This window comes from Sapajus apella, unplaced genomic scaffold (genome assembly GCF_009761245.1).
Source record: "Sapajus apella isolate SASKATOON/1434 unplaced genomic scaffold, GSC_monkey_1.0 scaffold98, whole genome shotgun sequence".
Taxonomy (NCBI): domain Eukaryota; kingdom Metazoa; phylum Chordata; class Mammalia; order Primates; family Cebidae; genus Sapajus; species Sapajus apella.
This window is the reverse complement of record NW_022437038.1, coordinates 3,597,712-3,624,236: the sequence shown is the minus strand read 5'-3', so window position 1 is coordinate 3,624,236 and position 26,525 is coordinate 3,597,712. Positions and strand designations below refer to the sequence as shown.

The 26,525-nt window shown below is 37.6% G+C and overlaps 1 protein-coding gene across 2 annotated transcripts in view; it reads right to left on the bottom strand.

Moving 5' to 3' along the window:
• Positions 1-405: 405 nt before the first annotated feature.
• The window catches only part of DIAPH2 (diaphanous related formin 2), a 916,386-nt gene continuing 890,266 nt past the window's right edge, over positions 406-26,525 (bottom strand). The window contains exon 27 of one of the 2 annotated variants that reach the window (XM_032257749.1): positions 406-6,091. In XM_032257749.1, coding sequence (XP_032113640.1) covers positions 6,027-6,091 — 65 coding nt within the window. In that variant the 3' untranslated portion in view covers positions 406-6,026. The remainder of the gene's footprint in view (positions 6,092-26,525) is intronic. The other variant, XM_032257747.1, reaches the window with a different exon arrangement.

Genomic DNA, 26,525 nt, shown 5'->3' with positions numbered 1-26,525 from the left:
ATAGTCCTTTTATTATGCATTCCGGATTTTTATCCGTCTGAGCATTTGAAGCACATTTGCTTAATTCTATACTCAATACCAAAACAAAACAAAACAAAAACATTTTCTGTTGAAACAGTTTCTCTGGAGCATGTAAATCACCCTTCCCTTCTGATGTTTCTAAGCTTTTCAGTTGTATAATATCTCCACCACTCTGGCAAGTACTGCTAAAGAAAACCGTATGATTTCTAGAAGTATGTTTTTAATATGATCCCATGATCTCTACCTGACCAGGCCCATACAAAAGCACTCCTGCACTTGTTTGGTTGACATTTATTCTAGAATGTTCTCCCATCCTGTTTTGACTCTCCATAGTTCATGCCTTTTCATTTGTCTTTAATCTTAATTCTCATAGGCAGTATAACATTTAATGTATATCTTAACTTTATTGAATAAGTAATAGCCATTACATATAGATTGCAAGTCATTCTTGGTCCTGCTTAGAGATAGGTGTTTATTCCAAAGCAAAATGAGAGCACAAATCCACAGTTCTACTGCAAGTGAAATACTCCAGGGTGGCTTGGTATGGACACAATCTCCCTAAATACGCATTCAAAGCAGTCTTTGCTTTCACCTCTCCCTTCAGGTGAGGGTATTTAAAATAAGCTTGTAAAAAACCCTTCTGTATCAGAGGTAGTTTTGTGCCTGCATTGTGAACCACAGAAGGCATTTGGTCAAAGACATCATAAAAGGGGTAGAAGAGGTACATCAGAGCATAGAGCTGGGATCGATTATTTTTTTCAAGTTAATTGGCCATAGAGGCAAAAGTGTCAACCGAAATTTAGAAGAGCCTGTCCATCCATTTAACAACAAAGCATGCAGTTTTGCACGCCTATGCAGACGACAGCTTTTAGAGACAAACTTCAATTTGGCTTGAGCACCAAGAATGCATCTTAAAAAGTGAAAAATACATTTATGTGCAATGACTAGTGTAGTGAGATGCATGGTGCCCCCTCCCCCAAAAAGATATTCAATATCCTAATCCCTTGAACCTGCGATAGTACCTTATTTGGAAAAAAAAAAGTCCTTTCAGATGTAATTAAGGATCTTGGAATAAGTGAATTATCATGGGTAATCTGGATGGGCACTGAATGCCATCATAAGTGTCCTTTTAAGAGAAAGGCAGAGGTAGATTATATATACAGAGGGGAAGTGATGTGAAGACATAGCAGAGGGAGATGCAGCCACAAGCCAAGGAATGATGGCAGCCACAAGAAACTGGAAGACATGAGAACAGAGTTTCCCCTAGAGTCTCCAGAAGAAGTTCAGCCCTGCCAACCCCTCAATTTTGGACTTTTGGCCTCCAAAACAACCAGATAATAAATTTCTATTGTTTTAAGCCGCTGGGCTTGAGGGTAATTTGTTACAGCAGCCACAGGAATCTAGTACAGATTGTGGAACCAGGAAATTGGGTACTTCTATAACAAATGTCTTCAAATGTGAAAATGGCCTTGGAATTGGATAATGGGTAGAGAATAGAAGAACTGTGGTGGGTGAAAAAGCTAGATTGCCTTAACCAGGTAGTTGGCTAAAGTATGAATGGTAAAGGCATTCCTAGTGATGGCTTAGAAGGAAATGAAGATTTTATTGGCAAATCGAAGCAAGGCAATCCTTGTCATATTAGTGGCAAAAAGTTTATCTAAATTGTACTACTCCAGTTGTGTGAAAAGGAGAATTTATAAATGACGAACTTGGATGTTTAGGTGAGGAAATTCTCAAGTCTAGTGTTAGAGGTATAGTGTAGTTTCTTCTTAGTGCTTACAGTAAAATAAGAGGGAAAAGAGATACATTGAGAAAAGAGGTTGGACATGGTGGCTCACACCTATAATCTGACACTCTAGGATACCAAAATAGGTGGATTGCTGAAGGCTGGAAGTTCGAGAGCAGCCTGGGCAACATAACAAGATCAAGTCTCTACAAAAAATATGAAAAATTAGCCAGGCAGGGTGACATGCACCTGTAGACCCAGCTACTTGGAAGGGAGGCAGGAGGATCACTTGAGCCTGGGAGTTTGGGGTTACAGTGAGCTATGATTGTACCACTACACTGCAGCCTGGGTGATAGAGTAAGACTTTCATCTCCAATAAATTAAAAAAAAAATTTAAAGAGAAAAGAACCATATAAGTGGACAAGGGATCAGTACCTGATGACTGGGTAAATTCTGAGCCTATTCAGATTGTAAAAAAAGCCTTAGGAGATTCACCATTAGAAAGGTGTGCTCAGGAGATAAGGCCAAGGCTGTGTCTTGACAACCTTTCGCTAGTGCTGAAGAGATTAGGCATTAACTTGGGGATTTATTTGACTGTTTCAAAAGAAGCCAAGAATGGAGATGGGGTTATTCAGGAAAAATCTGTGACGACCCTCTTTTCTGAATGTATGAATTAATGTGACATATATGGAAGACCCACAAGGTTTTTGAGAATGATATGCCAGCAGAAACACTTCCAAATGGGCCTCAAAGGGCCAGAGACAGAACAAAATCAAAGAAGATTGTGAGACTACCAAAATTCTACAGGTAGGAAACCCGTTGATAAAACTACTTAGTTGCAAACGTGTGCTAACCTTCAAGATAAAGAAAGGACCACCCAGAGAGCAGAGCTGCAGGTACAGAGACAGAGGCCCAAGTGGGGGAACAGAGGAAGAAGTCCAAACCATAGGCACAGAGGCAGAGGCCCAATCCATGGTCCAAGAAAGAAGAGTTACAGGCTCAAAGGGTGGAGCCCTGAGAAAGAGGATCATTGCCAGGCCTTGAAATATAAGAGAAATTTGTCTGGCTAGATTTTGAAAATGATTGGGACAGGAGACTCCATTCTATTTTCCATTCTCTCCATTTTGAAACAGAAATATCTATAATTGTTATCCTATGCCTGTTTCCACCACTGTAATTTTAAAGCAGACAACTTTTCTGTTTCACTGGTTCTCAGAGGGAGAGGGATTTTGCCTCAGGAAAGACCATACCCGGAGTTTCACTCATAAATGATTTAGATGATCAAAATGATAAGCTTTGGAACTTTTGAACTGATAATATTTGAATGAGATTTTGGACTTAGAATTCATAATGGGGTTGAGACTTTTGGGAATATTTGGATGAGATGAATGTATTTTACACAAGACAGGCATAAATTTTGAGCCAGAGGGCAGACTTTGGTGGGCTGAGAGTGGCTTCCTAAAAAATATAGCCACATCCTAATCCCCAAAACCCATGAATGTTACCTTATTTGGAAAAGGTAAGGACTTGCAGATTTAATTAAGAATCATGAGGTGAGGAGATTATCCTGGAGTAATCTGGGTGGTCTCTAAAACTCATCATAAGGATCCTTATAAAAGAGAGGCAGACGGAGATTAGGTGCACAGAGGAGGGTGATGTGAAGACACGGCCAAGAGAGAAATGTGGCTGTAAGCTGAAAAATGCCAATAGCCACCAGAAGGTGGTTGTGGCAAAGAAAGATTCTCCTTTACAGCCTCTTGAGGGAGCATGGCTTTGCTGACCTCCAGAAATGTAAGCAAATGAGTTTCTGCTATATTAAGCCATCACATTGGTGGTAATTTGTTATAGCAGCCAAAGGAGATGAATGCAATTAGTTGATATTTTAAGGATTCTGCACCTTTTGAAACATACTCTGCAGAAAATCTGCGTAAATGGTGCTTCTCACGTCCGGCAGTGTTATGGCCAACAAAAGACCTTAGCGTAATTTGCTTTCATACTAAAAATGTCACTATATACTTTTTCTGGTGATATCTTTCAATCTAAAACAAAACTGCAAATGGCTAGAGCAGGACCATTATAAATCTGGGAAACAAACCTTTTAACTCAACTATTGGAACTTTGTGAAAGACCTTGAGAGGTTTTTTTTATGATATTTGAATGAGATGTTTGTGAAAAGCATGTGGGATTGGTCTAAATACAAATATATAAGTTATCAATAATAATACTTCATTCATTCTTGTTCACAAACTAGAAAATAAGGCAAGTTTACATCTGGAAAAGGTGATACACATCAGTATTTCTACCTTGACCAGCTTGATAATATAGCAAGGCATATGCTCCCAAATTTTAGTCAGGGTTAACATTTCAAAATCATTTTCCTACAGACTGATAAGCTTTCAAAAGAATTAAAGAAGCCACACCACAAAGATTTCAGAAAAGACTCTGTAAAGTCAAAAATACACATACTAGGTATTTACAGAAATTAGTAAAACCTAAACTGTTGTTGTTACAAAATAGTGTGTGAAACTGATATGTCCCTTAAATGTGCATGTGTGCACGTGTGTGTGTGTTTGTGTCTGTGTGTTTTCAGATAGGATAGGACTGTAAAATCTCAGATACTGTTGCCCTTTTTGATTTCTCTATTGTAGCAGCTTCAGAGATTTTTAAACTATAATGCCTAAGTAGGGATGCACTGGAGGCAAAGGCAGCCGTTTGAATCATTATACATCTATATAAAGGGATCTGCAAGCCACTGGTCACTTGTTTACTTTATCTCAGATGGGGATTTGCCAAGCCAGTCATTTGTTGTTCTCTCTGAATATCTACAATGTGCTTTGAATGAGTAGAAACAGTATTTTCTACATAAGAAACATACATGTAAGAAATTTCTTACAATAATCACAATCAGCTGCATGAATTAGATTTAAAATTGCACTCCAGAGAAGTTATACTACATTATTTCAACACATATTTTAAAATAATAGACAAGTTAAGTATAACTTTTACTCCCTAATCTATTTAAGAAAAATGTAGAATCTGTTTCCCCTGCTAGACTTGTTTTGGCAGCATCATTTTAATTTGTTAATATAAGGTAAGTAAGTATGATGATAATTGAGAAGTTCACTGAATTGGAAGTATTGTAGCCAGAGATATAAATATATACACATATATACACTTACGTACATAAAATTTGTTTTTCTTCTTCAGACCACCAAGGTGAAATTGGAAAGAGAGTGGAAAGGGAGATAAAACAACTGACCTTTCAGACAGTTTTCTGCTGCCTCCTGCAAAAAGAAGTCTTTTTCCTCTCAGGTCTCCCAGAAGTCTATTCCCTGCCTTCAAGGGGCTCAAGGGAGAAAGAAGCAATAGAAAAAAGAAATAAACCACAGAGCATAGGAATCAATATTTGCCTTTGAAATCTAAGTAAAGGTAATAGAATTTTCGGGTTCATCCCTAGCAAAAACATTAAAATGTGAGGGTTTTCTCAAAAATAGCCATATAAAGTATTCATATAAAGTAGATATCTGTGCATAATTAGAAAATACCTCTTTAAATAAAGTTTAAATCACTTTCCCTAACTGATTCGGTTAAACTTTGGTTTATTTTTAGCAATGAGAACTGCTTGCAATATCATGCTGAAATGCTAGCTAGACTAATGATAAGTTTAATTTCAGCCAAAGCAGATGAATCCATCAGCTTTCACTTGGGATAAGATTCTAAATAACTCAACTGGGGTGGAGCAGTACTTTCGTGAATTTCCAAAATGGCTTCTCTTCCAGCGTGCATAATACTAGCCCTGCTCCAAATCATTAAGATGCATCTTTTTCTTGGTCCTTTTCTATTCTATATGTAATACGGATTGGAAGCTGACACTGGATAATTCCTTTCTATCCTTTTTCTTCTCTTTTGTTTTTGGTGGGGGTGACTTACTCATTTAAGATTTTAAATTTTTGACAGACTGAATGTTTTTGAAAGCCTTAGAACTCTTCAACTTCTTACACGTTCATCATCACAGTCAGGTCACACACAATTACAAATGATATACATCTTTACACTAAAATGGAGCACATTTTGTAATCCTGATAACTGTGTTCAGATTAGAATAATTGTGGGAGGAGTCTTGTAAGAGTTTTACAAATGCACACTACTTCCTCCAGCTTATCTTGACCTTTGCAGAAATGCACTTATTTTCTTTCCAGCCACTGAGTGCACACTTTGTTCTTCTCAAAATGCATCATTTTGTTTACTTTAATATTTTCATATTCTTTGGCATCAGGAATCACTTAGATGAGATGGCTCCATTGTGGCGAGAGCGCGACCTTTCCAAAGGTACTCGTCTGTTATCTGTAAGACAAAGAGAAAAAGAACCAAAAACATGGTAAGCTTTAGATCTTTGCTATTACAAGATGTTAGGTCAAGAAAGGTTTTCAAATAGTCCTGAAAAATCACTTCAAATGAATATGTAAATAAGTAACAGGGAACTCAGATCTGAGGAGTTCCTGCTGCAGCTGCCCGGCTGAGTTCAAGAGTTCGGCAATCAGCAATAAATTACTTTTCCTGGTAAGTGAAGTCAGAGTGATAAAAGAAATGGAAGCATTCTCTCAAGCACAGTCCCCTTGGAAATAACAGGCAACAACAAAATTCTTTGGTAAAGATTGAAAAGCTCTATGGCTACCTCTAGAGGACACCAGCGTGGGCAGAGCAGAAAAAAGTTTTTATTTTTTACAATGATTGCAATATGTGGCAATCACATTAGCTACCAAATTTGCTTGATTGTATGATGTAAACAAATTCAATATATTATATAGTCACTGTGGGAATGAATAATGAATAGGACCTATTCTATATCCCATTCCCACCACTCGTCACAGGAAGAATAATTATTATAGAGATAACTATTGACACAAAGCTTGGAAAACAAAGTTTAAAAGCATTGAAAGTTGCTGAAAATAGTTCTAGCTTTAATAGGGAAAAGGTTTACAGCTCTGCATTGCAATGATCACTACCATGTTATTATCACCTCTGTTTCATGCTCAGCTTAAATGCAACTGATGTGGGTGAAAATCCCTTTCTGACAAAAGCATAATATACTTAGATTCTCTATTTCGAATGAGACTAGGTCCCTAGAAATAATGGCAACCACCAGCACTTACATAAATGCTAACACTTTACACTCATTAATTTGCTAATTCACACAACATCCCCGGGAGGTAAGCCCATTTCATTCTATCCTATTATCTCTGCTTTAGTGATGAAGGTTACACAGCAAATCAATGGTATTATGGGGGATTATAATGCAAAGTTAATGCCTAAATATCAGGCCTGCTTTGTTCAGAGGTGAATATTGGGGCCTCTCAAGCTGCTACTCATTTCCTCCTTGAGATGATGACACCCAACTAACACATCCTGCCTGTTATATGGGGAGGAAAAAGTGAGAAGTGCTGAGGTTTTGCCATGGTGCCTTTCTTGTCTGTGCTAGCATCTCTTGACTGATTTCCCGGTAGTCTGTGGTCAGCAGACGGAGCAAAGCTAACGGGCCTCCATGACCCCAGCCTCATTAACACCACGGTATGAGTGTCCTGAGCCAACCAGCCATAAAGTTAAAGCCTGCCGAGTGCTTCATAATGCAATAATACCACTGAGAGGTGAGAAAGAAAGAGGCATTTTCTCTACTCAGAGATATATCTGAGTGATGGATTATTGGGTATCCTTTCGAAGATACCATTAAAAAATCCATTATTTAGTTTGAGATATGGATCACAATTCAGCTAAAAATGTGAAGTTAACATTCCTGAATAGAGAACTTACTACTTAGTTGTCACTGGTTTGCATAGATTGGTTTTGGACTTCTTAGAAAACATTTTAAAATGAGATTACAATATAATGGTTCCCATTGCATTGCTAGCACGATAATATTCAGCGTTAAAGCTACCAGACATGAGAATGACGCATTCCCAGAGGATTTTGCTGACTAGAAAAGTCTTGTGCCTTGGTGGTCGTACACACAAAGGTCAACAGGCAACCACACTTCACTTCAGGAATGCCACCCCATACCATCACTCACTACCCACTAGATCCAAGACAAGTACCACATCCAAAAACCCAGCTTTGCAGCATTAAATGATGGGATGTAAGGCTTCACATCAACCTGCAACTTATTGGTATCATCTGGTGTGAGAAAATAAAGTTTCAGGTCAAAACCAACTGACAAAAAAGACACGTAAGCTTTTGCAAGGCAGGATAAACACTGAGTTCAGGGTCTAAATGCAGCTTTTGACATGAAAAAAACAGAATTATTCTAGATTTTCTCCCTCCCTTTTTTCCTTCCTCCTTTCCTTCTTTGCCTCCACCCCTCACACCTTTCTAGATGGCTAATTCGTCCCAATGTTAATGAGATAATTATAAGAAGCAATTCTGTAAAAGTTGCCACTTAACATTTTCATAACGTCAACCTACAACCTTTACGAAAAAAATATCATTAGAAACAATAGCAGCAATGGCTGATCTGGACCTTTTATTTCCAACTCTCTGTATTTAGGTTAGAACTAATTTAGTTTAAAAACAAACATACACACACACACACACACACACACACACACACACTTATACTCTGCGTGCGTATGTGTGCATGTGCGTGCATGTATGTGTGTGCATAAATTTGGTTTCACTTATCTTCACATTCTAATGGCTAGCAATCTAATGATGATGACTTCCATATTTGGAGTCATGTCTTCTTTTAAGCAGAGACTGGAAATCACTCAATAGTTTAAAATACAACTTTGTATTTGTAGTATTAAAAACTAATGGGGAAAAACCAGTGACCTGGCCCTCATAAAGTCAGGACTCATAGGTGGCCATCACATTTATGAGAAAAGGACAAACGTTAGATATGATTGCTACTACAGGTGATAGATTAATTTGGGTGACAGTGGACAGGATTATATGTCCTGTTTGGAAACAGGTGGAGAAACCGGGGGCTCATGTGATATGACCTGACAGCTCCGTGAGACCCAGCCTGAATCAAATTCACTTTTCCATCTGGTCTCATTCTCCTAATACTCTTGTAGTTTAGACGGAAAAAAATAGAGGCTTCTCTTTCAAAAAGTCAATAGTTTACAACACATGTACTTACCTGAGATTATATGGAGGGCTTTGTTAACAAGTAGTGGTAGCCCTTCCAATCTGCCTGTTATCTTTTCGGAAACCAAAGAGAGAAAAATGGAAGATGAGGGTCTGTCTACGTATGTATACTTGTTGGGGATATTGTGTGATGAAATACAGAAAAACACACTTGATTGGAGGATGGGGTAACATAATTTGTCATATTCTTCATCTGCTTCATTTTTCTTAATTCATAACACATTATGGTCTAAGAATTCATTAAGGGATTCTAATGTTTGTCAACATGAGGATTAATGCAGCAATAAGCCTGAGAAATCAGTCCCCAAGTGGACCTCCCAAATCCACCAGTGTTGGCTATACAGACCCTAGCAGATTCTTTTTGTTCATTAAAGGCTTTCAAATGTGCCTCATGTGAACATGAACAGATTCTGATACCACGAAGAGTGACCTGGTTAAAGCATAAGGTTGAAGACAGGAACACAGTTCTATAAAAATGTGCATCCTATGGAGAAAGGGTGGCCAAAACACAAGTCATATGCAAATCTTTCACCAGAAAGCAATATAAATCCATGGGCCAGCTTAAACATGGTTCTGCTGCCTCTGAGTATCACGTTAACCAGCTCCAATAGATGTCAAGGCTTTCCCTGCTGTCATATGAGTAAGAAGCGCTATGCCTTTTCTAAGCATAAATCGATTTGGCATTCATCTCAAAACCTTCCTGAGTTCTGCAGCAAATGGACTAAACCCATTATTGTATTGCTTTACAATCCATTCATGCAATCATGTATTCAGCAACTATGTACAACGTACATCATCCACAAAATACCTGAACGTCACAAAGTTTCAGATCCACACCTAAATCTACATCATTCATTTCCTTCGTACTGAAAACTTTGTCAAGTGAAATAACTGGGGAGTAAGTACAGTACAGATAAAGCTTAAACACAATGTGACACGAGATAGACTGGAGGACTCAAGCCTGCGTTATATAACCTGAGAATGTGCAAATAATCCTCTAACCAAGTGAGCGAGTGCCAAAAGTGCAAGGCTATATCGTGACTATGGCATGAGGAGGTAAACTTGGGATTCAAAAAACTGTAATAAAAGGGCCACATCCATTATTCATTCCCCACAAGGTTGGGCGTCCATCTGTTGTTGCCTTTGGGAAGACTGCTTCTTTCCTGGTGCTTCAAAGGCGTGTAGAGATACTAACATAGACCTAACATTATATACTAGTCCCTCACAGCAGGATAACATAAACCAAGTCTATGACCCTTATATACATAGTGTTACAAAATATCCCATTTTAATGCCAATTAGTAGGCTAGAAAACAAAGTAAAAGAAACCCTCTGTAATTACAGTAAGCTTTGCTTTCTCCAAAGCTCTTTGAAAGTGACTATGTGGCAGATTTACCATCAGTGGTCAGGAATTGCTTCTAGCAATGAGAGCAAGTGGAGGTCTGGGTCTACGGCAGCTTAGGCTAAGGAAACCAAGAAAACTTTTTTATGTTGCTTCCAAAAATGTCCATGGGGTAGCTATTTGCATCCCAAGCACTGATGAGAGAAAGATGATTTATTTTGGACCGTTATACTGAAATCATCTCATATGGACTTACATTTTTTCCCCCTTGTGTCCAAAACGGTTTGATTTATGCTTTTCTCTGTGATTTTAGAAATCCTGACTTGGATATAGTTTCTCACTCACTAGAAATGACTGCAAGATGGCAGCCAAATCAGGCTTGAGCCTAATCTCTTTGTGGGGGACAGCCAATGGCTCTACTCGTTGACCAGATTCTTTCTCCTCACTGTTACGAGAATAGTGTCTTTTGTGTGTGTCTATGTATATATATATATATTGAGCTCAAATTACATATGCAGTTTGGTGTTCTACCTTTCCATTTCATATTGTATTGTAGAAATTTTCCATGTCATTAAACTGCTGGAACATGACAGTTACATATTTACATATGCCATGTGTAAAAGTGGCATTGTTAGGGTATGCGAAAGTCCAAATGTATTCCAGGATAGTTGTATTAATTGAAATACAATTGGCAGTACATGAATTTGTGTATCTTATCTCTTTGTTGGGTATTAATCTTTTTTAAATGTGCTAATATAAAAACTGAAAGGCCGGGAGTGGTGGCTCACACCTGTAATGCCAGCATTTTGGGAGGCGAGGTGGGTGGATCACCTGAGGATGGCAGTTTGAGACCAGCCTGACCAACATGGAGAAACCCTGTCTCTACAAAAAAAAAAAAAAGAAAAGAAAAAAAATTAGCAGGGCGTGGTGACACATGCCTATAATCCCAGCTACTCAGGCAGCTGAGGCAGGGAATTGCTTGAACCTGGGAGGTGGAGGTTGCAGTGAGCTGATAATGGGCCACTGCACTCCAGCCTGGGCAACAAGAGCAAAACTCTGCCCCCCCCCCAAAAAAAATGAAAAATATTGCCTCTGATTCATTCTTTTTGCATTTCTTCAAATACTAATTAGGTGGAACTTTTCATATGTCTTCCTTTCTATACTGACCATGTCTTTTGCCCACTTATATATTGGGATCTTAGGTTTTTGCTTTTGTTTTTATTTTGTATTGTACATATTCAGGATAGTAAACAACTGAAATATTTATCAGAAATATTTTCCTTAGTTTGTTGATTGCTTGTTGTCTTTTATTTCATGTTGTAGGTTTTTAGAAACATATGGTTTCATTTTTCGCCATTTTTATGAAACTAAATCTATCAATCTTTTACACTGTGATTTGTTAGTTTTTCGCTTAGAAAGTTCTTCTCTAGCCAGAGATATGTGACATTCAACTATATCTCTCCTTGCTCTTTAAGGTTTCACTTTTATTTTTTTACATTTAACGCTTTAAAAGATCTGTAATTCATTCTGTTGCACAATATCAGGTAAGTTTCCACATTAGTTTGTTTCTTTCTTTTTTTTCTTACAAAGAGGAGATGGGCTGTCCCAGCACTATTTGTTGAATAATCTTGAATTTTTACAGTGAATTATGATAACTCCTTTATCATATATTAAATTGTTATACTAGGGTTTCTGTTCCATTGACATTGAGGTTATTTCACATTTTTGTGCCAATAGCTCCTAATTTCATTATTTCAGCCTCATGACGTGTTTAATATCTGGTGGAGTCAAACCTCCATTACTTACATTTTCATTTAAACTATGTATTTTTTAGTACACATTTTGGAACTCTACATCATGCTATAATCACAAAACAACTTAAAAATAACACAGCTAGATAAACAAACCCAATGGGTACTAGGCCGATCCTGGTAAACATAGGCAGATGTCTATATGTTGAGTGCCAATGAGTCAAGTGATGCTAAGGTTCCTAATGTTTTTAAGAGTTCTCCTCAACTTTCTCATTTTCTTAAAGACTTAACAAGGCCTCTTGCTTCATATTCTAATCAGTTTTTCTGATGGCTAACTACTTTTCTTGTGGAAATATAGCAGAGTCTGGTACTACTGCTATATTTACTAGAGGATGGTATGTAATTGTTTTTGGCTTGTCAAAAATTTGAATAATGAGAACAAAATGTACAGTTTTGTTGGCTGTTGATAGAGTCTGCTTCTAATTTATAACCTTATTTTCTCATATGTTTCATAATGTTTTACAACTTGTGCATCTACAGGATACCACAAGTACTAAACTACATCCAATTGCTTTAGTCCAACAGAATTGTGTACACAGAGTGCTGTGCAAAAATGTATGTCTAGAAGCCAATCAATTACCTCCAGTTAGCAGTTAGGTAGTTCTAGACCTATTCTAATCTCAATGACATTATAATGCGCAAACTAGAAACAGGTCATGTTGTGTAATCTGTATCCTTCATTACATCCAAATAAATCTGTGCAAAGAAAACAGAAACCTAGATTACTGTGGTAGTTCAGGTGGTAGAAGAGATGAAAGTTATTTTAACGAGGATGGTAACGGAAAGCAATAATGTTAAAATAGTTCAGAGGCTACTGTGACTATAGACACACGATTCCCATTAACTGTAATTGGAGGTACGCACATGTAATGATAGCAAAATAGACCCCTAAATGTCTTTCCAATTGGAAAATAAGCAAATGTGCTCCACGAAATGGAGTGCTTTTGTGTAGAAAATACAGTATTCTAATTGCGATGCACAAATTACTTTCACATTGGTATTGTTCAAGGTACGACGTTGGTATTTTTCCTATGCGTAGGGATGTGGATCTGCTAGAGGTAACGTCTGTACAAAGAACGCCTTTCCTTTTCTTAATGCTCAGCATTCGTTATGTTATTAAAGGAAAAATCTCAATAGTTGCAATGGATTTATTAATTCAGTAGCTTGTTATCAGCATGAAACTCTGCTGTGCTAGGGGAAAAACAAATTATATTTTACAAAACTGCAGTAGTGAGATTAAATCACTTTTCTATATTTCACTTTCTTCTTATCCTCCCTGCCAGGTAGTAACTCTACTCTCTCTCTCTATTATGAGCCTCATATTTTGCAAACTATCAAGTCTCGTACTAATATAAAGGTACATTATCAAACAAACTCAATTATAGTAACTTTAGGAAGAGTGAAATACCTGATAAAAGTAAAATCACATAGTACAATAATATTACTTCAAGCCATTAAAAACATATCCACATTAAACTACAAAATGTAGAAAATATGCAATATTTACTTTTATCTATCATAAATATGATGTTTTCATAACACATACAACCAATGTCTTGGGATTCTGAATGAGTGGCATTTACATAATCAATAACATGGGCATTTCAAGAAATTTTAGAAAAGTATGGTTCAGAAAAAAATTACATCAGTGTATTGTTCAGTATTTCAACTGCCACAGACCTTGCTACTGTTTATCTTTGGACTCAGTGTCAAAGCTAGTAAATAGACTTTTTAAAATGTCCTTGGTTTTGTACATAAGCCATGCATTATGTTTGCTTCTTTACTAGAGAATGCAATTGGATCATAAGAAAGATTTTCTCTCTATGATGTTCAAAGTCTTATGAGGATGCCTGCATATCTAGAAAATATAGAAAAAGGCGACAAATAAATATATGAAGAAAGTTAGGTAATAGCTGGTAAAGCTTCCAAGGAAGTTATATATGTGAAGCTTATGTCGAAGACCAAGCTAACAGAAACCACACAAATTACAACAGAGATGCTCAAGGTGTCTATGATAGTGGCTTATACATAGCAGTTTCTAGAAACTTGCCTGTTGATTAAATAATCATCCAATCATTAGCAACAAATTAGAAACTGATCCTTGAATGCACCTTCAGCTCTGCTGCTTTCGTAGATGGAATGTATTTTGACATTAATACAAGGAAATGAAAGGCTTTCTTCTGCCTGTCCATCCACACATTATTACTGCATAAGCTATCTGCAGGGTACCTTAACAGGCACCTTTATGTTATTAGGGTAGAACGGATAAATGTACCAACAACTGGAACGTGAAACTAATTATATTGTCTCTTGCACAATCTATTACATTTTCAGTACAATGGAGGTTCAAAGTAGAGAAAAATCATATCCCTTGAGTACAGGAGTTGTTGGAAGTCAGGGAAAACTTCATCCCAATTACACCTTAAAAGATAGGGGGATTTCAACAAGAAGCGTCAGAAAGATAGCTGTTAATTTTTGATTAGTAGAAAAAGAGAGTTCTTAGTTTTCAAATACTGCTATTTAATGACTAAATGTTTCCTGTTTGCAGGGAGGTTATGAAAAGCAATGAATGTATAAAGGGAGAACCAGAATGCTTATACATATTTAACCTTTATTTTCTAAGAAAAGGAAGGAAGTAATGAAAGAATATGTACTTACTGGACTTGCAGTTATTAGAATAGAGGGATAGCTGTTTCAATAAACATGTGATATTAATTTTAATTCTTTTTTTAAATCTTGAAGTATTTGCACAGGAAACAGGAGTTCTGCTTTAAAAAGTCAGCAGAAATAAGGCTCTCGGAAATCTTCCGAAGAGGTTGTATTGTTGAAACCTAGATATCCTAGATAGTATCAAGAGTGACAGTAGAAAAGCCGATCAAGGCATAGGTTGCAATAACCTGGGCCGGGACTGTTTGGCAGGGTGAGAGCCCAAGCAGCCATTTGGGTTGGTGGAAAATAAACTAGCTGTTAAATGGCATAGTGACTACAGGGTCAATTCATTACTACCACCTGCCATCTCTGTGCCTTTCTACTCCATGTGTGGCATATATCCCTATGACTAAGAATAGTAGGCATCAGCCATTTCTCTAACTTTGAGCATATGATGGACAATCCTCTGTCATTTTCTGAGGCAGTTGTTTGTGATCTGCCTGAACTTTGTTGCTGATGTGCTGACCTAGAATACACTTACCTGTCATCTGCTTTTGTTTCTGAATCGCTCTAAGACCATATATCTACTCTTTTTGTTTTTAACATGTGCAACCCATCTCTTGTGTCTGGGCTACGTATTTCTTGCTGATAAAGGAAGTTTTAGGGTAGTCAGCCCAACTCTCTTGCTTAAGTAAGCCCAGGTACCTTTGGTATGCAAGCTCGCTAGTTTCAGTAGTAAGGGAGAAATGGCATGATGCCTCCATTTCCCAAAGAACCAGATCACAGAAATATACCACTGCTTATGATTTTGAGGAGAGAAGATACTTAACCTACAGCTTACGAGAGTCTATAAACAGGTGCTTCCCATTAGCAGTGTTCCCCATGCTAGCCTGTGCTTAATGACTTAACCAGTTGTATGAACAAAGGCAACCTGTATGGTTAATATCACACACACTTTAACAGCTGTCGGTGCCATTGTTTTAAAATATAAATTGTCCCTTTAGGTAGGAGCCAGTCAGCTGTTGTCTTAAATATGAACAATTAGGACACGGTTAAAACACAGCTTCTTGATTCCATATTCATAATTGGCACAAGTTCCTTTGTAATTCTAGTGTCTGAGGCAATCCATGCACAACCTGAGTGCCAGGCTGAGCCTATACATGAATAAAAATGGCTACTAACTGAGCAGCTTACTTCTCATATAAGACATCTGAAATAATCATTCCTGACATTTACATCTACTGGAACAAAGCCAGTCCTCACTTTATCGGATAAATGTATAGATATAGATCATCATACACTGATATTCTTTGCAGCATTGTTTATACTAATGAAAATCATAAATAGCCTATATGTCCATCATGGGATTAGAGAAAGCAGGGAACCTACAAACACCGGGATACTATGCAGTCAATCTAAATTATTACATAGATCTACATGTACCTGATAAAAAGAGGTCCATATGATAAGGTGAAAAAGGCAAGTTGTAAGAATGTCATAATCTTATTTTTTTCCCATTTATTTATTTTATTCCATTTTAGGTTTTGGGGTACATGTGAAGAACATGCAAGATTGTTGCATAGGTACACACATGGCAGTGTGATTTGCTGCCTTCCTCCCCATCACCTACATCTGGCATCTCTCCCCTTGCTATCTCTCCCCTGCTCCCCACCCCCCACCGTCCCTCCCCTATTTCCCCCCAACTGACCCCAGTGTGTAGTGCTCCCCTCCCTGTGTCCATGTGTTCTCATTGTTCAACCCCCGCCTATGAGTGAGAACATGCGGTGTTTGGTCTTCTGCTCTTCTGTCAGTTTGCTGAGAATGATGGTTTCCAGGTTCATCCATGTCCCTACAAAGGACACAAACTCATCGTTTTTGATGATCGCATAATATTCCATGGTGTATATATGCCACATTTTCCCTGTCCAGTCTATCATCGATGGTGTTGGGAAAACTGGCTAGCCATGTGCAGAAAGCAGAAACTGGACCCCTTCCTGACACCTTACACTAAAATCAGCTCCAGATGGATTAAAGACTTAAACATAAGACCTAACACCATAAAAACCCTAGAAGAAAATCTAGGCCAAACCATTCAGGACATAGGTGTAGGCAAGGACTTCATGATCAAAACACCAAAAGCATTGACAACAAAAGCCAAAATAGACAAATGGGACCTAATCAAACTCCACAGCTTCTGCACAGCAAAAGAAACAGTCATTAGAGTGAATCGGCAACCAACAGAATGGGAAAAAATTTTTGCAGTTTGCCCATCTGACAAAGGGCTGATATTCAGAATTTACAAAGGACTAAAACAGATTAACAAGAAAAAAACAAGCCCATTCAAAAGTGGGCAAAGGATATGAACAGACACTTTACAAAAGAAGACATATATGAGGCCAACAAACATATGAAAAAATGCTCATCATCACTGGTCATCAGAGAAATGCAAATCAAAACTACATTGAGATACCATCTCACGCCAGTTAGAATGGCAATCATTAAAAAATCTGGAGACAACAGATGCTGGAGAGGATGTGGAGAAATAGGAATATTTTACACTGTTGGTGGGAGTGTAAATTAGTTCAACCATTGTGGAAGACAGTGTGGCGATTCCTCAAGGACCTAGAAATAGAAATACCATTTGACCCAGCAATCCCATTACTGGGTATATATCCAAAGGATTATAAATCGTTCTACTGTAAGGACACGTGCACACGAATGTTCATTGTAGCACTGTTTACAATAGCAAAGACCTGGATGATAGATATCCACAGAATATACATTCTTCTCAGCATCACATCACACCTACTCTAAAATTGACCACATAATTGGGAGTAAATCACTCCTCAGCAAATGCAAAAGAACAGAAATCATAACAAACAGTCTCTCAGACCACAGTGCAATCAAGTTAGAACTCAGAATTCAAAAACTAACCCAGAACTGCACAGCTTCATGGAAACGGAACAACTTGCTCTTGAATGTTGACTGGATAAACAATGAAATGAAGGCATAATCTTATTTTTGAAAAAAATGGAAAAAAAAAAAAAAAAAAAGATTTATAATAAAATTTTTAAAGTTTAGAGGGATATATACCAATAAAAATAGTGGCTATCTATGAATGGTGGGATGGTTTTTGTTTTCTTTTTTGAGACAGAGTCTCGCTTAGCCACCCAGGCTGGAGTGCAGTGGCATGATTTCGGCCCACTGCAACCACCGTCTCCCAGGTTCCAGTGATTTTCCCGTCTCAGCCTCCCGAGTGGCTGGGATTGCAGGCATCCACCATCATGCCCAGCTAATTTTTGTATTTTGGTAGAGATGGGTTTTCACCATGTTGGCCAGGCTGGTCTTGAACTCCTGACCTCAGGAGATCTGCCCACCTCTGCCTCTCGAAGTGCTAGGATCACAGGTGTGAGCCACCATGCCCGGCTGATTCTTTTTTTTATATTTTTCTATAATATATGAATTTTTGGCATTGAGCATGATTAATTTGTCAAATTAGAGAAAAAAATCTAGATAGGATGTTAAATTCTCAGTCTTTAGCCACAAAGTACATACTGTTTTCTTTTCCATTTTTTCGAGACTGTTGCCCAGGCTGGAGTGCAGTGGCGCAATCTCTTCACTGCAACGTCCGCCTCCTGGGTTCAAGAGATTCTCCTTGCCTCAGCCTCCCGAGTAGCTGGGACTACAGGCACACGCACACTACCAGGCCCAGCTAATTTTTGTATTTTTTAGTAGAGACAGAGTTTCACCATATTGGACAACAGGCTCGAACTCCTGACCTCGTGATCTGCCCGACTCGGCCTCCCAAAGTGCTGGGATTATAGGTGTGAGTCTCCGCGCCCAGCCCATACTGTTTTCAATTTTAAGAAAGAGTAGCATAGGATCCAATAATCTCTTAACTAATTCCTTGTTGATTATACCATCCCTAAGTACACTATAATGGAAAGAAAAAAAGGATATAAAACAGGTACCACTTTTCTGCCTTAAGTAAGATGGTGGAATGTTCCCTGATGGGGTAGTCATGGCTTACAAGTTTTAGAACATGAATAAATCTGTGTTCACACAGTTATCATTTAAAAAGGTATTTCACATATCTTAGATTATAAATTCTAAAAGTTAAAGTCTTACGAAGTGATTCTCTCTAAAAGATTGACTCTCTCTAAAAAGATGGGTAAAAATTTAGAAAAAATAGGAGGTATGTCATGACATCACCTGGAGAGAGTTTTACTTCAATGATAAAATCACATGAGACTTCGAAATTGCTTTGCAACATGATACTGACAAATGACAAATTAAAGTAGAAAAAAAAAAAAAGTCTGCCCTTCGATAGTAGAAGATGCTGACCCATTTTTAGTAAAGCATGCATTCTGGTCAATTCTCCCTTCATAGTGCAGGCGGCGTGGGGATGGAAAGGGAAGTCTCAGCACTAAGCATTATATTCTTTCTTACCACTTATAACAATGGAGCAAAGTAAAGCCAACTGCTATGTGTAGTCTTTGAACGTATAAATGTAGACTGTTAGACTCATTTGTTTCCTAACAAATTAGGCCCATTTTGCATTTATGCATTTACAGAATGAACCTTCCTAAACACCAGTTTCCTTATTTGTAAGATGGGGATAATAATGGTACTTACGCTGAAGAGTAGTAACAGAACTAAATGAGATCATCTAGTACCTGGCCCATACTAATCTGCTGATAGATGTGAAGAGCATGCGCACAAATCAATCAACAAGCGTCAAGCAAAAAGCTGTTTCTCCTTATAATGGATAGCCACAATTTAGCGTGACAGATAGGTCAAAGTTCTCAGGGTATCGGCAGATATATGGGCTTACATCTTTGTTCTGCCACTTAATAGCTATGTGTTTCTAATTTTAATTTCCCCTTTGTAAACATAAAAATAATATTAAAGACCTACCTAACAGGGTAGCTACAAAGACTTTAGTAATGAGATGATAATGTAGAATGGCCAGAAGGCTACCCGATACAGAGGAAAAGCTTAACATTTTAAATATTAGATATTGTGATGGTCAAATTCTAAAGATTTTAGCATCATGATCATATGACACTTTCTAAAGTCTAGACAGACTCATTATGGTACTATGACATTTTTTAGTCACTTTTGGGCCAATGAGATTAGATGCAAACAGATGTTTATAAAAGTATTTTTCAGATTAGCCTATTAAAACAACGACTTAAAAAGATCAGCCAGACGTCAGAATTTATCAAGGTTCTAACTATTTCACAAGTCATCAAAGGCTAGGGTTTTGTTTTTTTTTTTGCCCTTGAGAAGCAAGGAAAATCTTTTATAACAATTCATTTATTTTTCTTATTGTCATCCAGTAGGTATAGAAATGTTGCCAGACTGCTTTCTATTACTTCACTGCTTTAGGATTCCAGTTGTCTGGACAGATTTGTCCCTTAGGGTAGAAAGAGATTATTTCTAGAGATTCCAGCCTGGCTTGAATGATGCATCTAGTAAAAGCGGTCACTCATTTTTTTTTTCTAGGACAGCAGATTTACCAGGCAACCTGCTGAAATGTAATTCGGTTTCCTGAGTAGACTTATGCACTCAAAAGAGGAGGAGCCTTGCTGTCATAAGCAAAGTCTGTTCCCATGTCAGGAATATTTCCCTTGGTCCAAAAACTAGACTGCAATTAATTTCAACCATCTTTTCTTGAACATTGACTATGTGCCTGGCACAGTGCTAGAGGGATACAGAGATAAATAAGCTGGTCTTTCAAGGCAGGTAATGTGTAGTGATTGTAGCCTTTTGGTTTAAAAATTAGTCTAATGAAATTATATTAAAGCTTTCTCTGTACTCTGCTATATAGTTCTCAGTGAGTCAGTTTGAGAACTTAAGATTTTATTGGATCCCCTGAAACCAAAATAAAATGTCTCAGCCCTATGCCTCATGGTGTTCTCTTTCAAATGGGTTTAGCATACAAAGATAATGAGAAGAGAGTTATAGTGAGTGCTATGATGAGGGGTATACTGTTCAGGAGCACAGAAATTAAATACTAAGCCAAGCCTTAGGAGAAGCATCTTTGGGAAGACTTTCTAGAGAAGGCAATATTGTCATTGATTCTTAAAGGATATGGATGAATTATCCTGGAGGAAAAGTATATTCTAGGAAAAGGAGATGCTGCGAGGAAAGGAAGAGAAAATATGAGGGAAAAAAAAGAGTGTGTTAAGACTAAAGCAAATCAGTGTTGATTAAAAGCAAGGGATGATGGTTCGAACACAGATTGGGCCTGTGTCCCATTTTAAGGCTCTTGAACTTCAGATATGCAATAAGGAGTGAAATGGTAAGATAGTACAATTTGGTGATCATGCAGTAGGTGAACTTAAAAACGACACACACACACACAAAGTAGGGATTAATAGGACATGGAGGATAGAAAAGGAATCCAAGGTCACTCTAAAATTTCCAGCTGATATGTTTGGGAGAATGGTGGTTCCATCATCTAAGAATATACAGGAGAAGAAGGTGCATTCAAGGTGATGATGAGTTCAGTTTGGGATTTGTCAATTTGGATGCGTTTAAAGAATCTGGGTGGACCTGCCTAGCAGGCCATTAGAAATATTACAAGACCAAGGTTCAGGGGAGAAGCCTGGAAAGAGTGAGAGAGATTTGGGTAACAGACGGTAGATGGTAATCGAGCCATCATTCAGGAATGTATGTAAAGTGAGAAGAGCAGTGGGCTAATGATGAAATCCTGGTAAACACTGATATTTAAGAGATAAGTATAGGAAGAAAAGTCCATAAAAAAATAGCAAATATTCAGAGATGCATATAAAGAACCATTAGAGTACACTTCATGGAATTCAGGGGAATAGATATTTTGAAAAATGAAATAAGCAATAATATATGTTGTAGAAAGATGCAGTAGAATAAGGACAACCTATCGGATTTTAAAATATGGAGGTCATTAGAGACCTTAATGAGAGCAATTTCAGTTTGAAATAAGGGGAGCAGGAGCCAGATTGCAGAAGTTGAGGAGTAAGTGGAGGCAATGAATATAACTCACACTTGCATTTCCCATGACCCTGAAAGAGGGGACATTTTCTTAGAGTGTAAACAGTTGCCTCGGGTCATTGTGCCTGATAGATCCAACACCACTTCTAGCTGAAACTATCATCCTCATAGTTTTTTTGTGTTTTTGCTTAGGAAAGCAGTACTAAATAGGCTTTTTCCCCCTCAACAGTGGCCAATGAAGGGGCCATTATAAACATCTGTTTCCTTCAGGGGAGCCAATTCATAGGTAACATACCGCATGATTTGTGATGAAAGGCACTACTCCATAGGGCAATAAGCCAGTTGAAAGATAATTAGAAAAGAATGAACAGACACACAGAAGGAAGTACAATCCATTTTGTTTCTTAAGGTGTCCAGAGTCAATTTCTGTTCTAAAAGACCCCAGTGTAACAAAGATATTAATTACATGATGTAATTCCCAATGTTGCAGCCAATTTCATTTAAAAAATAGTCAGTGGAACTTACCAGGACATTATTTCTTAAAGCAGGGTATATTTACAGTTTTGTGTTTTCATTTTATGGTACAGTAAAAAGGATATCCTGCATCATCCCCTTATAAGTAACTAGTGTATTGATCACTGAGATACAAAAAGGCTTATATATACATTTGTTTTTATATTACATAAAAGCCAAGCAACATTATTGTGCACTGTACTAATAAAGGTTTCAGGATAATTTGAAGCGAGGGAATTTTTCAGAGAGTTGAGTCATCACAGGGTACAATGTTCTTTCACAGAATAGTCTAGGCAAGCTGGACTTAGGAAAACTGTGACATAACAGTGAGTCCCGTCTTCAGGATGTGAGCAGTTGCATTATAAGGATGTAATCTTTGTGAACCAACTTGCAATTGTTCATTAGCTGTACATTGAGTGGTAAATATATACTGAATAATTTTTCGCTTTCTAATTCCAGTAGTAAATGGATTAAATACGCATGTTATACAGATTCCAATACTAGCCTTCTCTTCATGTGAGCAATATAACTTTACAAGGCTATGGCGCAGACATCCTATTAAAACTGGAATTTGATAGTTGTTCACTATCAAAATTTTCATTCAGTAAGGAGCTTGATGATTCTGAATTCTATCACAAAACGTTTACTGAAGTTACTAGTACCATTTTGTTCAGTCTAGTTATACAACAGGGATTCTCTGCATTCGTAATGATAAGGTCAAAAAATGTATAAGTGGATCTGAAGCTCTATTATTAAATCTAGCATCAGAAGGCACATTAAGTGAACATTAATTTTAGTTTTATCTGTTTTATTAAAATTGTTAAAGCATATAGAGTTTATGCCTATTTTTATATTTAAGCAACAATATATTAAAAGTAAGTCTAAGTCAATTACTGGGGACCTGAAAGTATTAAGTTCTCATTAAAATGCATCCACAGATCCCCTTTTCTACACCTAAAATTTGAGAAACAATGCATTGGCTAGGCTAATCACTACACTCAGGCTTTCTTCCTTCCTAGTCAATCTCTAATCCATCTCTGCAAATAGTCTTCTCAAAGAGACCTTATTCCCCAGCCGAAAAGGCTGCAGTGGATTTAAAACAAGGCTAACTTGGTTCAATCCTAATTCGAAGTGGTGAAGAAAAGACACACACAAAAAAGCCCCAAACAAAACAAAACAGAAAAACAACAACAACAACAAAAAAACAATAAAAATTGTAACAAGTTAACTTTCAAAAGGACTTCAGAGGACTAGATTAAAATATTAAAATTCACTGCTAGAGAAGACCCATGAAGACAAAAGTGAACAGATTCACACTAAAGGAAGTAGCTCAGGGAGATGAGAATATATGTGTAATTAATTTGGTCCCAAAATTTATGGCAGCCAGAAAAGTACAGGAGAGATTTATGGAGTGCATACTTTCTGGGTTTTAAAAATCTGTTTGTATTGCACAGATCCCACTCTATCCAATCAGACTTTCTCCCATTCTCTACTATTTCCCCTTGAATCTAGTTAGGTTGGCTTCACAACTATTCCACAAACCCATCTATACATATTCCAGATTTGTGCTCATGTATCCACTCTGCCTTCTCCTTCCCCTCCATTCAAGACTACTTATCCTTCCAAGCCCAACTCAAATCCCACCTTCCCAATCCCTCTGGCCTTCACTGATCTTTCTTTCGTTTGGACTCCAGTAGCACAAACTTAGCTTGTTTCACAGAATTCAGCTTTTAATTATAGCCAATTTCATACTGTTCACTATCATTTCAGGTACTGCCTTTCTAAGAGGACAGTTCTGGGATGGCAGAGAATAAGCCTCTTCTCCCTCTTTATCAGCTTCTCAATGTTAAGCGGCCATGCAGTAAATACATGTTGATTCTTTCTCTGAATAAAACTTTTACAAGGATTTATAGGCATATGTCATTTGTTCCCATATATACATATTCATGCTGAACAATAAATAGTTTACAAACTCTCTTTTCAATCCCTTCTTTTACTCTGCATCTAATTGTGAATCTTTGAAGCTGGTTCTAGAGACGACAGCTTTGTGTTCTTAGGGGAGTTGAAGTGAAAGGTTAATATGTATGGTTAGATTGTGAAGTAGTACATAAAATGACATTTAGCAGCCCTGAGAGATCCAGTATTAACCACATAAAAAACAGACAATGACTTGAAGTGAAAGATACTTCCTTAGAAGACTTTCTTCTGACCAACCACATTACAATCTTATTCTGAGATGACTTATTTTATACAATTCTGAACACTAGTTGCAAAATTTAATAATCATAAATATCAAAATTTTAAGACCAAGGCAAAATTTGTATGTATTGTTTTTAAAAGATTCTCTGTCAGGATTATTTAACTACTTTTTGAAAGACAGTCCAATAGCAGACATGACTTTCTTATGCAGCAGAAAAACTACATGATGTAGAAAAAATACAATTTCTATAAGTATAAAATTTTATATTATATAAATACATTCTTTTCTCTAGTAACAAATAGAGTGAAATTCTATTGAAAAGACAGGGTATGTTCCATGATTACTATATTTATGAATTGGCCTATCCTGAATCAATAGCACATTCTGCAGTTAGTATTAAGATTTTTTCTTTCATTCTTCATTTTCCTTGACCTCTCTGTAACACATGACACTATTGACAATTATTTTTTCCATGAAACCCTCTTTTCTTTTAGTTTGTTTATTATTCTTTCTTCATTCTCACATGACTTTAATCCTCTTCTGTTGCTAAATTACTGTCCTTTTCACTGAGAATGTAGTAAGCAGCAAAATTTCTTGAGCTTGTCTGGCAGGAGAGCAGAGAAGAAAACACTTTGTTACAATTCCCTTAGTTTGCAACAAAATTGGCTTACTGGCTGAGACCAGTTGAAACCCATTAATGTGTCTGACTGTAGTCTGCACAGAATAGAGGTGGTCACCTGGTGAGTGACGTTTTGATGTCAGAGGGCCAAAATCTCCACCCTCAGATCATGTTGATGCTGCCATTTTCTGGACATGAGACCCATGAAGAAGCATGCTTGGTCAATAGCTCATGCCCAAGGGGCTTTCCGATCCCCCTTTATTTACAGTCAATCACTGTCCAGCCCCAAAATCCCAGCCTCGAAATCTCTCCCTTAAACATCCTTGGCTGCAAAGCTGGTACGGGAGACAGCTTTGAACCTGACTCCTATCGCGTTGCTTGGCTGCCTGGCTATAACTTTCTCACTTCAAAAACACAGTGCTGTTGTGTTTGGCTTTCCATTGCTTGTGTGCAACAGACACGGTTTGGTTCAGTCACATTACGTTAGTAATTTTCAGCGCTTTATTCTTTGCCCTTTCCCATATTTTAACTCCATATACTTTCCATGAGTTGCTTTCCAGGGGTATGCTCAACCTACTGCCGAACTTCAGCTACTCTAACTATTCTATCGCCTGCATGCTAATGGATCTCAGTTCTGCATTTCTCAGGCTCTAGGCTACAGCTTCCATCACCTTCTCAATATTTCTTCTGATTATTCCAAAGCTACCTCACACTGCAGATCCAAATTAAACTGATTTCCTTTCCTTTCATCCTATTCCCTCCTTTTTATATGTCCTTGTTTTGATGATTAGAGCCATGTTATAAGTTGAATTGTGTCCCCCTAAATTCACATGTTGGATCTCTGAAGCTCCAATACATCAGAATGAGGTAACCTTATTTGGAGATAGAGTCTTTATGAAAGTAATCAGGTTAAAATGAAGTCATTAGGGTGGGCTCTAATCCCTTATGACTAGTGTCCCTATAAAAAGGAAAAATTGGAAGACAAACACACATTAAGAGAGGATGCCATGTGAAGATGAAAGCAGAGATCAACGTGATACTTCTACCAGCCAAAGAATGCCAAAGATTGCCAGAAAACCATCAGGAGCTAGGAGAGAGGCCTGGGCCATATGCTTCCCTAGCACCTTCAGGGGGGCACATGTCCCAGCCAACCCCTTGATCTTGGATTTCTAGCCTCTAGAACTATGAGACTATGAACTTCTAGGGCTTAAGTCACTCAGTTTGTGGTGCTTTGTCACAGCAGACCTAATAAAATGACAGCTATCATACACCAATCATAAAATAAAGCAATAAATCATCCTAGAATCCTTCCCTTCTTTTATCCTCATATCCAGTTGTTCATCAAGTTCAGTCAATTCTAACTCTTGAATCATTTTTGGATCTGTTTATTCTGCATTATCTCCACTGTCACTGCTCTAGTGCAGGCTTTATGTTTCTGTTGCTTAGGCTCTTATAATAGATCCCTATTTAATTTCTCCTGTCTCTAGCCTCACTCTTACCTTATCAACCTTCATATCATTAGAAGA